The 17,716-nt window shown below is 36.0% G+C and overlaps 1 protein-coding gene across 1 annotated transcript in view; it reads right to left on the reverse strand.

Moving 5' to 3' along the window:
- The window catches only part of dlst (dihydrolipoamide S-succinyltransferase), a 41,783-nt gene extending 24,801 nt beyond the window's left edge, over positions 1–16,982 (reverse strand). The window contains exons 1-6 of the mRNA XM_077238534.1: positions 16,824–16,982; positions 13,018–13,051; positions 12,816–12,858; positions 12,625–12,686; positions 1,129–1,203; positions 991–1,046 (exon numbers count right to left, since the gene is read on the reverse strand). Of these exons, the coding sequence (XP_077094649.1) occupies positions 991–1,046; positions 1,129–1,203; positions 12,625–12,686; positions 12,816–12,858; positions 13,018–13,051; positions 16,824–16,886 (333 nt within the window). The 5' untranslated portion in view covers positions 16,887–16,982. The remainder of the gene's footprint in view (positions 1–990; positions 1,047–1,128; positions 1,204–12,624; positions 12,687–12,815; positions 12,859–13,017; positions 13,052–16,823) is intronic.
- Positions 16,983–17,716: the final 734 nt, after the last annotated feature.

Raw genomic sequence — 17,716 nt, forward strand, 5'->3', positions numbered from 1 at the left:
GATATGTATAATTTAGATATAAATTATATAATGCAATAATATAAATGTTTTTATTGTAATTTGATTAGTTTACCATTTATGAAAACAAATAAGCATATCCAAATATGTTAGAATAGTTTTTGTGCTTTATTTTTTTACCTCATCAAAGCTTTTATTTTTAAACAAAGACACTTAGTAACAGTGCACTTTATTTTTTAGACTCAGAACCCTCTATTTATTTGTGTATAAATATCAAGGTTTTTTTTTTTGTATGCAAGGAGGGAGTGATTGTTATAAATAAAATGGTTTGTTCAGTTCATTTGTGTTGTAATAATTGTGCCAAAAACAGAAGTATAACAGTAAATAAATATCGGTTCTGCATATCGGTTATCGGGCACATACACATGCAAATAATCTGTATCGGTATCGGTTACAAAAAATCAATATCGGTCGATCACTAAAACAAACGCAGTATATTTTGAACATGGTACATTATGCCATGGATTTATCTAGCCCTACAACTTATTAAAAATGCTAATAAACAATTAGTGGGAAAAGAATTCTGATTTCTATCCTTGATTAGTCAGAACCTCAATCAGAAGAAAAGGAGCGTAAACATTTTAATCAAAACATTTAATGTTTAACATCAAATCTAGATTTAAAACTGACCATAACTGGAATTTGAAATATATGCAACTGATGTTTGTTTATTAATTATAACTGCAGGAGTACTGGCACAGAGTTCACTGTGTTCAGAGCAGTAAATGTGCTCCTGCAAAACCACTTCTTAGTCTGTGGTTTGCAACTCTTCTGCTGTTTTCAGACTGGTAGCTTTTTTTAATCAGTTTATTTTATTTTTTTGTATAATGATTTTAATAATTTTGTAACATACAGACTTTCATTGTGCACATAGTTATATACAAATATGATAGCAATTATTATAACGGTTCTAAGTTGGAACCCATGTAGTTTTAAAATCACATTAAAAACTTCAAAACAAGTGCTTCTTACCTTATCAGTCTCAATTTCACAGACAACTTCATCCTCAGAAACCGTGTCTCCAACAGCTAAAAGAGACACAAACAGGGTGAAGGAGGTCCAATCAGGTTAACCGTGTGTGACACACATCTGATCTTACACACTTCTTACCTTTCTCCCACCTGACGTCTCCCTCTGTGACAGACTCCGCAAACGCTGGGGTTTTTACCGTAATAACTTCATTCCCTGCAATCACACGAGACATTTAATGTGGTGTGCAACAGTAGACATGTGTTAACCAATAAAGATCTTTCCATATGGTTTACACCACTGAAGACGTCATTGCACAGAAAGAAAAGCTTGCCTAAAATGGTTGTGTAATTTAAAATAAACAAAATCAATTTGTTTCACCAGTTAATTGGATTAAAACAGTGCAGTGGACACAAACTTCAGCTACAGATAAGAAATGCTCCAAGTACGTCTGCATTAGTATTGAGCAGAGTTTATTACATGTAAGGTAAATAATTAATAGCGCTAATAACTCATCACCAAATGACTTAAAGTGCAATGCTGCACTCAAACATTTCAGGTTTTGCCAGGTATTGTGATTTGTATTCTAGCATCATGTATGCAACACGATTCCTCACACTTTAAATATTTATCAGCATCCATGGCAACGCTGTGCCTGTATATTATACCGCTTATTACTTTACACAAAATATTGACTTGAATTCATTAACGTTAAATCTTTTATTAGCTCAAAGTTTTTGCGAAAAAACAGGCAAGCAGCTTTCAGCCAAGACAAACGAGAAAATAATAAATGTCAGGTCCCTGAATGCTGAGATTAACGAATTAGAAACAAGTTTTCCAAATATGTGCAATAATGCACAATGTTTCAGGTGGGTTGTTAATATTATGATTAATATTAATCATATTATTCATGATTAATATTGCATTGCATATAATGTGTGCTGGTCAATAGTCTAAAATTAAGAAACCCTAGAAAACAGTAAATACAAAATAAAAAAACACTAACATCGGAACATTGTACATTTAAGATATGCTACTTAATTTATTATTCCAATATCCAAATATGATACTAGATCTCACAGAAAAAAAAAAGGCTTTTATTTGTGACGTGCTATCTTTGCATTTGAACATTGCACATCTTAAACAGGACACGCATTAGCTGAATAAACGTTAGCCAATACAAACATATTTATAGAAAATAGTTGACAATGAATAGACAGGAGTCCATTAATTGCAAAGCGAATCACTTATTCTAAAAAGAATATCAAGTATAAGTTATATGAATCCGAAAAGGAGGGCTGTTAACAGTAAAACGTCCGTCATTTAACGAATTTTAAAAACACGGATGGATAAAACAAAATGCTTTCTAACATTGACAGAAAAAAAAAACACAACCATGAACAAAATTTAAACTTAGCCCGTCAATTTTCATTTTACAATTATCTTCTCCCTCTGTGCGCACGTCAGTGTTTGTGATAGAGAGCTCGCGCAGCACTGATACAACGGTACTTTTTAATCCTTAAGTAACTAACGTGCTAGTTTTCATACAAAATAAATATGTAACATAATTTGCGCTTATCAGTAATCAGAACTTCTTATAATCACTAAGCCATAACGATTTAAAATGTATTTAGATTTATTGTTCAGCATTACTTAAGCATTTTATAATTTGCATGGCTGAATGATGTTTTCCTCTTATCTGAATGACCATGAATGACAATGAATGAGTATTTTAAGATAATCCATGCGAATGCGATCACTCCTGTGTGATAATCGAATCCGGATTTAGTATATCAATACAATACAAGTACTCAATACAATATTTCAACTTTCCACATCCACCCCAGCCCGTTTACCTCAGGAGTCTATGGAAGCCGTTTCTGCCATAGTTGAGTAAAAAAAAAAAAAGATTATCCAAGTCATAATAATGAGAAACTTTCTCATAACTATGACTTAGTATCTCATTATATTAAGAAAGTTTCTCATAATTATGACTTAGTAACTCATTATATTGAGAACGTTTCTCATAATTATGACTTACTATCTCATTATATTGAGAAAGTTTCTCATAATAATGACTTAACATCTCATAATAATGAGAAACTTTCTCGTAATAATGAGTAGAGGTCGACCGATAGTGGATTTTACCGATACTGATATTTAGGTTTGATCGTAAATGCCGATAACCGATAGTTCAACCGATATTTTTTTTTAAATGGATACTGGATTAAAAACAAACATAACACTCACAAGTAAAACAGTGCTGAACTGAAATGTGTTAAATTAAATAAATATATAAATATGAATATATTAAAATAAGAAGTTCTACAGAACGAACTCTATACAGAAAATAATTTAAACATTAAAATATTACAAGTTTCGTTAGCTATAACCTAGAAACATACGTAAATTTCATAGGTAACACTTTGCAAGTCGCATTTGTCAACAAGGATGTATTAGCTAGCTTTCATGAACTATATGCATTATGCAATATACGTTTTTACTGCATGTATTAATATGAGCAATACAATTGAACCTTTATAATTCATGTTAGTTCATAGTACCGGTACATTAACTAAGGTAATAACAGATAAAATGAAAGCTGCAAGCAGCATTTAGCGGTGTTCAAGCAGTTAAGGCATTTAAGATTTTTAACCACACAAGCATCAAAAGACATTACGTTTTATGTAGCATGCATTTAACCACTGACATCATAGATGGAATCGACTATGTTTTAGCATGATTTACCATGATATACCACATTCTAGAATGATTTATGATGGTTTTGAACATTATGATATGAACATTATATGACCGTAGATGGAAAAGACCATTTACAGCTAATACAGGCAATTTACCATAGGAAATACATGGTTTTGAAGCTTTTTAACAGTTATAGCGCCACCTATGGTCCAATCTCCATGAAACTTTGCATGCTTCTTCGCCATGTTATGACACATATGCATTTATAGGCGTTTGAGTATATTTTGTCACACCCATTTTCTAAATGACCCTGTTATAGCAAACCAAAGGACAAAGTTCAACTTTTTTCAATAATTATTGATCTAGAGAGTCCAGAGAATTGTCCTAGACTGGTCTGGTTCCGATCGGGCGAAAAACCTAGGATTAGTTCGCAAAAGTAGGTTTTTAACATATTCTTGAATATTTAATGAACGATTTGATTGACAGCAATGGTTCAAGAGGCAAAGTTGTCCAGCATGAGGAGATCTATCAAATGATATGCATATTGTGGGGATGTGTGCAACACCACGTGATTACAGAGCCGTAAAACTTGTTAGCGCCAACTAGTGGCCGATTTCTTTCAAAACTCTTACAGACCTCTTGAGCCATGAGTTGAACATGCCCAACGAGTTTCATGCTGATCGACCTCCGTTAACCTTGTCTAATAGGCAGTGTTTGGGAAAGTTACTTTTAAAAGTAATGCATTACAATATTGCGTTACTCCCCAAAAAAGTAACTAAGTACGTTACTTAGTTACTTTTTATGGAACGTAATGCGTTACATTACTTTAGCGTTACTTTTTCTCATCTGCATGGGCTTGTTTGTTTGTTTTTTAATAACAGGTAAAACAATCTATTTTTGCCAATTGTTAAGGCCCTTTCACATCAAAAGTTAAATGAATAAGCCTAAGGCTGAAGGAAATGCATATTTACTACTGTACAGTAGAGGGCGCCGCTCAAACAAACCTTTCAGCTGCTGCAGTTCTTGATTAAATAACAATAGGATACAGGAGAAGGAAGTTCAACACTCTTATTTCTAAACCTAATCTAAAGTCATTTTTGCTTATTAGTATGGTTGAATTAGATCATTGTAGGTCAGCAGCAAAGACATTGGTTAATAAAGTGAGATTAAATACATAAAGTATATTTGTGTAATTTAACATAGTTAATTATAAAACTTTTGCACAAAATTCTGAGATTGCATTTGACTGTTTTTATTCATTTTGAGGAATACTGAATGTTTTTGTGCAAGTGAGATGAGTAAATGCATGTTCAATGCAAATGCACACAACACCTCACTTTATTTCTCTCAACATGGGGACAGGAGAGCTGTCAGTCAATAAATGTGAAAAAGTAACTAGCGTTACTTATTTGAAAAAGTAACTCAGATATTTTGTTGTAAATTGAAAAAGTAATGCGTTACTTTACTAGTTACTTGAAAAAGTAATCTGATTACGTAACTCAAGTTACTTGTAATAAGTTACCCCCAACACTGCTAATAGGTGCGCAAATTCATTGGCCGATGAATCTAGCATGATTTACCATAGTTTACCATGATATACCAAGTTCTAGTATGATTCACCATGATTTACCCTGCTGTAGCATGGTTTACCACAATAGTACACATTCTAATATGATTTAATATGATTCTAGCATGATTCACCATAGTTTACCATGATTTATCTTAGTTTACCTTGATTTACCATGTTATAGGATGGTTTACCATGATATGCCACATTCTATAATGATTTATGATGGTTTTAAAAATTATGATATGAACATTATGATTGTAGATGGAAAAGACCATTTACAGCTAATACAGGCAATTTAACATAGGAAATATATAGTTTTGAAGCTTTTTAACAGTCATAGCGAGACCTTTCCGACCATAAAGAGTCCGATCTTCATGAAACTTTGCATGCTTCTTCACCATGTTATGCCAAAGAATAGGCATAGACTGGTTTGGTTCCGATCGGGCGAAAAACCAGGGACTAGTTTGCAAAAGTAGGTTTTGGACAAAATCCGACATAGCGGAAAATTCTCTTGCCTAAACCGAAATTGGAGATAGATATATATATATATATATATATAGGCTAGGACCAACGGTCGAGGAGTTATGAGCAATTTAGTACTTTTGGTTGCTGTAGCGCCACCTATGGGCCGATTGGGGTCATACTCTGATAGGTTGTCCCCAAATTAAGGCCTACCATCTGGCCGAGTTTCAAGTCTCTGGGCCTTACGGTTTGGGCTGCACGATGCGTTTTAGGGAATTTTTTTTCAAATAGCAATTACAATAGGTTTTCAGAACTTCGCGCTTGAACACCTAATAAGAATTAAAAATTCTACGCATGCGCAAAGCAGTGGAGCAGAAGGGAGTGCCACGCTAGCGACATCGGCAGGTCAAAACCGTGTAAATGCATCACAGCAAACACGGAACGATCTGCAAACCAGTTGTTTTCATTACCATCTGTTTGAACTAAGAAGTGCAATCTGTAGTATCATTAAATAACTAATTAAAAATCATCAGTATCTTCCATACTTTTCCATGGCCACGAAAAGCTGTGAAAGTGGAATGCAGAACTTACAAAACTATCAGATTAAAGTTGGAATATTACATTTATTTGTTAAGTTTAAGTGTAACATCTTCATAAAATATATAGCTATATGTGTTAATATATCACGTATTTTGCGGATGTGTCTAGGATATTTGATGTGCAGGTTCATCTGGAAGATATCAATATGATATCAATCAAGGTGTTTGTTTATGACTTTGGGGACATTTACACATAAGTGGGCTGTGGGCAGTGGAATGGGGAAAACGCTAAACGCTGAACTTCTTTTCAATTGAGCGCTGCGTTTTTAGAATGCCGTGTCATGCGCGAGACAGTGCAAAAAACGTCTAATGCGCGTTTGTTTGCCTAAAAAAGCATTGAAAAAGCAGCCCAGTGGAATGAAAAAACGCACCCTTGTGCAAAAACAAAACTGCTTGAAATATGTTTGTACACAGATTTCCAGATGAACCATTCTGTGTTGCTGCTTGTTCATACACAAAAATGCAAATGAACATTAGAAAGGAAGCCCGTCTTATATACTGATAACTTATCATTAATGTTATTCACAGCAGATCGTGCCATGTTTGCGGTGATGCATTTACACGGCTTTGACCAGTGGATGTCGCTAGTGTGGCACTCCCTTCTGCTCCACTGCTTTGCGCATGCGTAGAAGTGCGAGAAACTTTCTCATTATTACGAGATGCTAAGACAATATTATGAGAAAGTTTCTCATTATTATGAGATGTTAAGTCATTATTATGAGAACATTTCTCATTATTATGGAAACGGGCTTCCATATGATTCAGAAGTACCGTGACTACTGTACTGTCCTCGCTGATGAAATCAGTCAGACTGCGGGCCGCGGGAGTGGGATCGAGCTGGATTCTTTATTGGTGCCGATTTTCAGTCTCTTTTTAAAGATAGGTCTTGCCCATCTGTCAATCATCCTAGCTTGCTATTTGGGGAATGAACCCGGCACTATGATTGGTCGAACTTAGAGCTGCACGATTATGACAAAAATCATAATTGCCGATTATTCCCTTGAAATTGTAATTGCGATTATTAATTACGATTATCACAATTTACATTGAATATATATAGGCATATTATAATACATGTTTACACAAAAATTGTTAACACGCACACAAGTACTGTCCCCATTTACTTAACATACACATAAATTGTAAGAATGACTCATAGTAAAGAAAAACATTAGGACTATGCTAGAGCAATTAAATAGCATTCCCAAACTAGTTTTTGTTAATACAATGTTGATATGAGCCACCACAGTCATTTAAAAATATAAAAAATAACACAAAGTGAAAATAAAGTGGCATTTTTGGGTTATGGAAACGACACTTATCATGGTAATTAGCCTACACAATACTAACAAGAACTGTTAATGAAACAGCTCCTGGTGAATAGAATGAAAATCATACCTGCATGCAAATCCTTCTCAGCTAACACGTGATTTATTGGTATTTTACTTTTATTCCGTGACTTACTAATTTACATTGTAACGACGTTGCGTGCTCGTAGTTTCTTTTGCACTTTATACAGTGAAGCGATACACAGCTCGCGCCGCCGCATTTGCGCTTGCAATTGAAGAGTGCGCGCTACGAGCACAGTGTAACGGCTGACAGGACAGTAAAGTCCGTTTTTCTGAGGTGAAAGACTTTTTTAGTTCAGCGTATACTTACATCACTGCCTGGTATGTCATATTGTGCTGGGTTTTCTGAAGTAGCCGTGATTCGCCTCTCATAACTTAATTATGCTCTTAACACACACACACACAGAGTGGATTTTCTTTTTTAATCGCGGCTTTGAACGATTACGTAATCGTGGCATCCGTAATCGTAATCGCAATTATAAATTCGATTAATTGTGCAGCCCTAGTCGAACTCTTCTTTTGCTGTTGCTTGATTTGAGGACTGCGTGTGAACAGAGAGGCGCGTCACCAGGTTTTTGCGTAGTTTATAGTGAAAAATCGTACCAGCGTACTTTGAGGTCAAAATGCGTACCCGCTACTAGGGGTCAACCGATTATCGGCCTGGCCGATTATCTGCGCCGATATTGAGCATTTTTATGGTTATCGGTATCGGCCATTTTCAAAATCGCTTTGCCGATAAAATAATTTAATTTTGAAATGCGCTATATTTGGCTCTGACGCAGCCACCTCTGTAGGAACTCACCACTCTGTAGACTAGACCAATGCAATGTCCCTCACATCTGATTTGTTGGGAGTCACGAGTCGGGCCAATCAAAACAATGTGGAAAGCCGAAGGCACTGAAAGTTTAGTACTCACACCGACAGCACTCGCTGACTGGAGCTGCTGCACTGATCACGCATCAGTTGTCTTGTCTCTCAAAGTTAAGGCAGCAGCAGACTTTGCTGAAGTAGCAATACATTACTCGACTGAAGTTGCAAATACCTCAATATAATAGGGTCCTGTGATGTCAGCGATACAGGAAACACGGACCGGATCGTGGAATCCAGACATAAAAACGGAATTTACTGTATAAAGCAGAATGTCACGGAATTTGTCAACTTCTTGATGAAATAATAAAAAGCAGGTCAGTACAAATCAATTCGAATTTCAAACCGCAAAAAGACTATTTAAATATGAATCCTGCGTGTCTCTAAATGAATGGTGCAGACGCGTGATTTACCACACACACACACTGGAGCACGCGTGAGGCTTGCGCTGTTTTCAGCCTCAGGCGCATCATTATATGAGGACATGATTGCATAAACATCATCTCCAGAGCCGCTTAGTCACTTCATGAACTTTTTAAAGCTTCAACTGAGAAAAGTTATCGTCATATCATAAACACACAGAAACTCAAAGATCTCCACGGCAACCCGTCAAAATAAAAGTTTGTTTTTTCATAGGGCCCTAAACATGTAATTTTTGTTAAACTGTAAATAAATTGAATAAGTTTGATGATTTAAATTAATAAGAAATGCTTTTTGATTACTAAAATTAAATTTAACCATTAAAATAGAGTCTTTAAGTTTTACAGAATGCTGCTGGGTGCTCCCTGCACATTTTTTTTTTTGTTATTATTAAAGGTGCAGTGTGTGACTTTTAGCGACATCTAGCGGTTCGGTTGCGAGTTTACACTAAGGGCTCAGCCCCCTGCTCACCCCTCCCTTTCGAAGAAGCTACGGTGGCTAAAACGGGACAAACAGCATCGTCTGAGACGGCAGAGAATAGCCAGAGTAAATCAAGTTTCTGTACCACAGTCCATTATAAACCACATCATGGATAAAGTTTACAAAGCCATAGTCAGGTGAGGATCAAGGGTCTTAATACGTAATATAATAATAGTAATTAGTTGATTGTCTCACGAACGTAACCAGCACATTTCTCCCCACATAGCAAACCCATAATACAGCGAGGGAGAAGAACCACATGAAACTATGCAACTATATATTTTTTCTAACAGGGTAGTAAACGTTTAGCTGGCTAATATGAGCTGTTACTGTGGCTGAGCTGGTTAAAGCGTTAAGTCTTGTTTATACTGGACGCGTCCGCATGAGCCCAAAGGTGCGTGCGGCAAAAATAACGTGATTGTAACAGCGCGCGCGCCTCCGCATCCCCTAGACACCATTTACTACACACAATAGGCTTTTTTCTCTGATTTTGGAAACTCGATCGACTTAAAATGCTTCCAAGATCGACGGGTTGGTGATTCCTGTAACTGTTTTACGGTCAATGACAAGAGTGCTAATCAGCTGTCTCACGAACGTAACCAGCACATTTATCCCCACATAGAAAAGCCATAACACAGCGAGGGAGAAGAATTAAGTTACATGAAACAATCCAACTACATATTTACACCACTGACAAGGGAAAAGTCACTACTCACGGTGTTTATGGCTAGCTTCTAGCTTTCTACGGCTTCTCTTTCAAGGTAGAGACGAAACGCGCTCTGTAACGCTGTTTGTTCGCTGTCGGCTACGGTAGAAACATGACGTCACAATATGTCGACCTTCATAGAAGGGGATTCCCGCGCCTATGTAGATATAAATGCCTCATTCTAAGGTAATAAAAACATTACGGTTTATTAAGTAAGTTCTTTATACACCACTGAACACATAGTTATGGATGATATATTGCATTTCTGTTAATAGATACTGAAAATTTTTACACATTGCACCTTTAATAATAATAATAATAATAATAATAATAATAATGTTATTATTAACAGTTCACAGATTCAAAGATATGTTTAAAATAATTTAAAGAAAGTATTTGTCAAAACTCTTTGTTATTCTTAATTTTGACATTAACTTACATTTTTCCACCAGACATAGGCTATATATCGGTTTTAAAATATCGGTTATCGGTCTACTTGATCTGTAATAATTGGTACTGGCCCTGAAAATCACATATCGGTCAATCCCTACCCGCTACGCAAAATGCGTACAGGTTGGCAGGTCTGTGCCATGATGTTTGAAATGACTTAACACGAGAGGAAAAAAAATGTTTCTATTGCATAACATACCGATGATGGACGTTTAATGGAAACGTCGTCGTTTTGCAATCGTTCTTTATCAACATTTAGAAAATATCCCAAAGTTTTGAGCAAATATGTAATGGAAACACGGCTTATGAAGGGATCCGTCTTCAGAACAGTTTCGATGGCATTTTCTTTTCTTCTTACTGCCATATACAGCTGTGTTATAAGATTGTGCACAGCGGTAAACAAGCAAACGCTATATTGCTGTTCTATAAGCGCCACCTACTGTCAGAGAGTGAATTTGTAATTTCATTCAGTCCGTTTGCCGTTTTTGTTTTGTGCATGTGTCTAACAGAATAATTATTGCATCATTTCACAAAACAAAAGTCAGACTACACCTGCACGATTAGTCATTAAAAGATTGCCATCTCGACTCAAACACCGGCGCAATCTTATTCCTAAATGACAATTCTCCTGTCTATATTAAACGACAAAATCACACCGGAACATTTAAATCTGCGTTTGCGCTGCTGATGATCCAGAGAGAGCAGTTGTCATTCATGTATAGGTATGAAACAGCTTCACAAACAGTCTTTTCAACCACACAGTATCATTATTTCTGTTACAATAATTCAGATTATCACAGAAGTACTGGGATAAAAGTTTATAGTTCAGACATAAACACTGATATCTACAGAAGCGGAGTAAATCACCATTTGAAAGTAACGATGCTTCAAATAATGATATTGATTTTATCATTACACCAGTAGGTGGCGACAAGTGGCTGTTAAACAATGTGTTTGTCATTGAATAATTCATACAAGAGATTTTTTTCAAAATGAAACAAGTATTTATGAGTGAGTCATTGAATCATTTATTCAAACCATTTTTAAAAGTATTCATTCATATTAAACGTTTTTTTTTTTTTTTTTTTAAATAGACTGTATTTAATTAATTTAATTAATTCTGACCTTGAAATAACCTTCAGATTCCGTTATTTCAGCAATATGTGAAAACCACTTATGAGGAGCTCAAGGTCACACTATTTTATGCAAGCACTTACTAAAGTAACCGTAAATTATGCATAATAAGATACTACTGACCCTAAACCAAACCTTATTCCTAACCCTAAGGTAAGTACATTCATTAATATTATTCAGTACTTTAATGTATAATTCAGGATTCATACTAGTTACCAAATAAATTTGCATGACTTTTTGAGGCAAATATTCATGACCAACCATTCCATGAAACATCAATGTATACATGTAAAATAAGAGTAAAAATCCATGTTCAAATTTACCACAGCAAAACTAAAACTAAAATGAACGACAAGTTATGTGGTTTAATACAAAATAAACATGTATTTAAATAACGCCGACACACCAGTAAGATGGTTACATAAATATGTCAAAAATATATTTTCCAATATACAGATATTTGTGAAACAAATTTCCATTACTGTTCCAAAACATTTTGCATGTATGTATTTTTCCCAAACTTTTGGAGGGAATTAAACCAAATCATTCTGATGACAGACTTTGACTCCGGCGTTTCAGAAACACCAAACCAACATCTGAGATGCTGTGATGCCATTGGTCCACTGGTTACTCCAGTTATCCAATCACAGCCTCAGGGATATTGTTGTGTATCGAAGTGAATGTGTTTCCATCATAGTTTATGTGCATGTTGTCTTATCTGATTAATTATGCATTTGTTTTTTGTGTGCGCATTTATGCATATCTTGGCGTTTCCATTCAGCGTTCCCAAAATAGGCATAAAAACAGGAGGATGGAAACATAGCTAATGATGATGTGCAACACTTTTTAGCAGCTTTAACCTTAGTTTACAGAACCAGAGCATGAGCTGATACGTACTGTGAGCGGTTGTGGTGTTGAAGTATCTGATTTGATAGACGCTTGACCGGGTCTCACTCCTCCTAGAAATCAACAGCACAATCCAGTGAGATCTTTTATTTGGTATCTGTGTGTCACACCGTGATCGAGGCTCTGTCTTTCCAGATAAATCCTCTGGGATCAGTGAAATGTCGGACTTCAGTGATACTTACGGGCTGTTCTTGAAGGTGACGCACTGACTAGCTGATGATAAACCTGGAGGAAAAAGGAGACACAGGAACATCAAATCATGTTTGTTTGCAACGGTCAGAAAAAGAAAGATAAAAGTCTGTTAAAAACCTTAAGAAAAACACCACCTATGTCATGCAAAATAGAGGAAATATCACCAACAGTCATAAGCTAGTCAGAACTCACCTGAAGTAGCCCGTCTTGCAAGAACACCGTTTCCCTAGAAGAACAAGATGACACCAATCCATTAATGAGCACTAACAGCACTAAACAGCCCGTAAGCACTCACTGTACCAATCAAAGAGCAATGTTCAACAAACACAAGATAATCTCAAAGTTTATGGATTGACGACTGTATTTAAATACGCAATTGAATCCGATTGACGGTGTAAACCAAAGAATGGATGGAACAAACAATCTGATACTGGATTATTTGTGTAAATGAGTGTAAATACAAAATAATAAATGCCAATGAACTTTACCGGTCATTTTATTACTAAGTTTATAATGAGTCACTGTAACTTTTTACATATAAATGTACAGATTTTAATATACTTCTAAGCACTTTATTTTATGATCTATCCTGACAGTGCTTATTTTTTATTTAAAGGGACATTGTGTAGGAATTTCTCCCATCTAGCGGTGAAATTGTATCTTGCATTCAAACGAATTGTGCTATCCCGTGCCTCGCTTTTTCAAATGCGTGTTGCATCTACGGTAGCTGTTATGTGCCAAATAGCTATGACAGGATGTCTTCTAATAGCACTTCGTCGAAACGAACGAAAACGTGTTGTGGTAACGCGTTGGCCTAGTACTTTTTGACCCTCTCTGCTATTATAGTTTTTCGATATGGCGCAACTACATGGAAGCCTCCGTGGACCTACCCGTTACATGTATATAAAGATAATAAATTATTTGTTTATGAGGATAATTCAGATCATTGGCAGAGGTATTTGTACACCATTGAGGACATTTTTATGAATTAAAATATTGATTTTAGATAATAAAATACCAAAAAAAAACCTACACATTGTCCCTTTAATGAATAAACAGGACAAGTTAATATTACAAATGGTTTGAGCATTTATTTTCAGTACCGGACTCTCAGTTCACATGGAGTCGGGAACTTTGTAGCGTGTGTGTATGACCGTGTTCGTCCATCATCTAAGACTATTTTTGCCAAAACTATGGTAATTTAAAGCTGCTTGTGACTTATGAACACCTTAATATTCATATGGAGTAGGGAACTTATCAAATACACATGGAAAACTAAGCAAATGCCTACATAAAATAATAATTTGCACAAAAAAAAAAAGGACCTGTGAAGTTGCAAAAACTGCATTGCCATTTTATATCTGAAAAAGTAATATTCAATGTAATACTTAAAGGTGCAGTGTGTGACTTTTAGCGACATCTAGCGGTTCGGTTGCGAGTTTACACTAAGGGCTCAGCCCACTGCTCACCCCTCCCTTTCGAAGAAGCTACGGTGGCTAAAACGGGACAAACATCGTCGTCTGAGACGGCAGAGAATAGCCAGAGTAAATCAAGTTTCTGTACCACAGTCCATTATAAACCACATCATGGATAAAGTTTACAAAGCCATAGTCAGGTGAGAATCAAGGGTCTTAATACGTAATATAATAATAGTAATTAGTTGATTGTCTCACGAACGTAACCAGCACATTTCTCCCCACATAGCAAACCCATAATACAGCGAGGGAGAAGAACCACATGAAACTATGCAACTATATATTTTTTCTAACAGGGTAGTAAAAGTTTAGCTGGCTAATATGAGCTGTTACTGTGGCTGAGCTGGTTAAAGCGTTAAGTCTTGTTTATACTGGACGCGTCCACATGAGCCCAAAGGTGCGTGCGGCAAAAATAACGTGATTGTAACAGCGCGCCCGCCTGCGCATCCCCTAGACACCATTTACTACACACAATAGGCTTTTTTCTCTGATTTTGGAAACTCGATCGACTTAAAATGCTTCCAAGATCGACGGGTTGGTGATTCCTGTAACTTAACTGTTTTACGGTCAATGACAAGAGTGCTAATCAGCTGTCTCACGAACGTAACCAGCACATTTATCCCCACATAGCAAAGCCATAACACAGCGAGGGAGAAGAATTAAGTTACATGAAACAATCCAACTACATATTTACACCACTGACAAGGGAAAAGTCACTACTCACGGTGTTTATTAGCTTAGCTTTCTGCGGCTTCTCTTTCAAGGTAGAGACGAAACGCGCTCTATAACGCTGTTTGTTCGCTGTCGGCTACGGTAGAAACATGACGTCACAATATGTCGACCTTCATAGAAGGGGATTCCCGCGCCTATGTAGATATAAATGCCTCATTCTAAGGTAATAAAAACATTACGGTTTATTAAGTAGGCCTAAGTTCTTTATACACCACTGAACACATAGTTATGGCTGTCATATTGCATTTCTGTTAATAGATACTCTAAATTTTTACAAATTGCACCTTTAAATGTCATATTGTTCTATAGTTAATCTTACATCGTTATCTAATAAATCAATGGAAAAACATGAGCATCTGTCAGGCTATTAAACATCAATGCTGTCGGCATGTGAAGGCTGAGTGACAGTCAGGCACACATGCGAGTCATGTGATCTATCTGTGCCACAGGGTCAATGGGAAGGACTCTCACATCTACAAAATTAAAATGATAATCAATATGAGTTTAAAGTTTTGGTAAACTACGGACTAACTTGAGGGATTTTCCTCATCTACTTCTCATAAACATTTTAGTAAATCTTTCCTCGTGCCACTGTTAAAATCACCTTGAAATAGGGGTGGGCGATATAGCCTTAAAATTATATCAAGATATTTCAAGAATATTTGCGTCAATGATATTTATGAAGATATATAAAAAAAACTGTAGACGATTTTTGAAATCAAATTTATACCGGTGTAATCGTAGGCACACCCCTACCTAGAAATCGAAATTCTTTTTTTTTTAGGAATATTGAAGGATTTATTATAAATGATTTATTGGTACACATCATTGTGTTACATTTCTGTTCCTGATAATCTTGAATCAGAATAAGTTCCTCTTGCAGCATCTCTTCTCTGATGATAAGGGCGGGGCTATAACCTGTCACTCAGATGAGATCAGCTAATAGCAAACCACAACCATCCAATCAATTCCTCACAGACACAATCAAGCCCCGCCCACATATGTTCTTGTTACAGAAGACCATCTGAACTTCTGATTCATGACTTCAAAGCACAAATATATATAGATAGATAGATAGATAGATGCATATTACATTTTAATTACTGTAAATAAGATGTTTGCATAAACACTTATTTAAAAAGTTTTCCTCAAATATTACTAAAATAAATCATTCTAAATGTATGTCACATTTTGAAACAGACCCACAGTAGATTGACTACTGTTAATTTGGGAAGCAGTGCTAAATGCAGCTTTAGTCGGTAATCTTTACGAACGAATTGCGGCAGATATCACTAACAATTAATAATAACGAAAATAATGTTTTATTTAATACAGTCACTTTAGAAGATAACGATAAGAGAAAAACAGAGAAAGTGATGCCCTGAAACAGCAGACACTGACGCACGCGTATGACAACAGCACACACACAAAACTACTAATTCATTAGTATAACACATGACAACAAACATGAATATTAACACGTTTTGCGCGTGTCGTGTTATTATAGAGGTGACAGCTTGATCACGAGGTCTTTGACAGCCGACGTTTCTCAAATGATCGTATTGATCTACGTCATTTATTTAAAGTTTGATGAACGCATTATATAAAGCATGAAAAGCTCGTGTAAGTGTCATTAATATAATATAAAGATATGAGTTTGTGCGCGAGTGTCCTGCTGCCCTTGGGCCTGCGCGCGGCCTACCGCTGTCGTCATCATTAACGGTCGTTACGCTCACGGTTCATCACCGTTCGGTCTTTCCGCGGAACACACACGGGGAAAGACACACGTACCTGCCGCAGGGCGGTGATCGAGCGCCCGAGGCTCCGGGAGAGAGAGCGGGAATGGGACAACATGACGTCGGGTGAACCGCGCGCACTGCAACTCTCACACAGCACAGCACCGGAACCAGCGCCGCCGCAAACCGGAAGCAGCCCGGATCATACCATCACGAATCAGTGAGGGGTGAGCGCGCATGAAATGTACCATTGATTTGTTACTTTTATTTCAATTCAGTAGCGTAGCATTAAATGTCATGTAAAGATAATTGTAATTGTTTCAAATTCAATCTGCATTTGTAACACTAAAGGAGCAATACTTTTGTGACATATTGTGTACTGTTTTATACTATTTATAATTAATTTGTTTATTATGTTAAGTAATCTCAGGTAGTTACATATTGTCTACTGTCTAAGTTAACTCCATACCTTATGATACTCATAAATGGGACATTACTATATATATTTATTTGTCCCAATTTGTTTATCATTTTTATTTAGTAGAGATTTGTTATTATTTGTTTTTTCTTTGAGAAGCAAGAAAAGTACAAATCAACCTCATCCATATCAAAGTATATTTATCAAAGTCAAATAGCCTGTCATACATATTGTCTACTGTTTTATACTATTTATTATTAATTTGTTTATGTTAATAATACAACTTAGCATACTAACAACACGTTTATAATAACACGTTGTGATGCATTATAATGTATGCTTGTTAAATGTTTTTGTGTTTCATCATGTATACTATTACGAATTTCATCTTTTCATTGCAGCATGTGTATATCACATTTTCATAAAATGAATGAATGGTTGAATGAATGAATGAATTGTTCACATAAAAGTTAAAATAAAATCCACGAAACGACTTTAGTGACCGAGTTGTTTTCGCTCGGCTGTGTGTC

Source organism: Siphateles boraxobius, unplaced genomic scaffold (assembly GCF_051911475.1).
Source record: "Siphateles boraxobius isolate OS27281-9 unplaced genomic scaffold, OSU_SipBor_1 22, whole genome shotgun sequence".
Taxonomy (NCBI): Eukaryota; Metazoa; Chordata; class Actinopteri; order Cypriniformes; family Leuciscidae; genus Siphateles; species Siphateles boraxobius.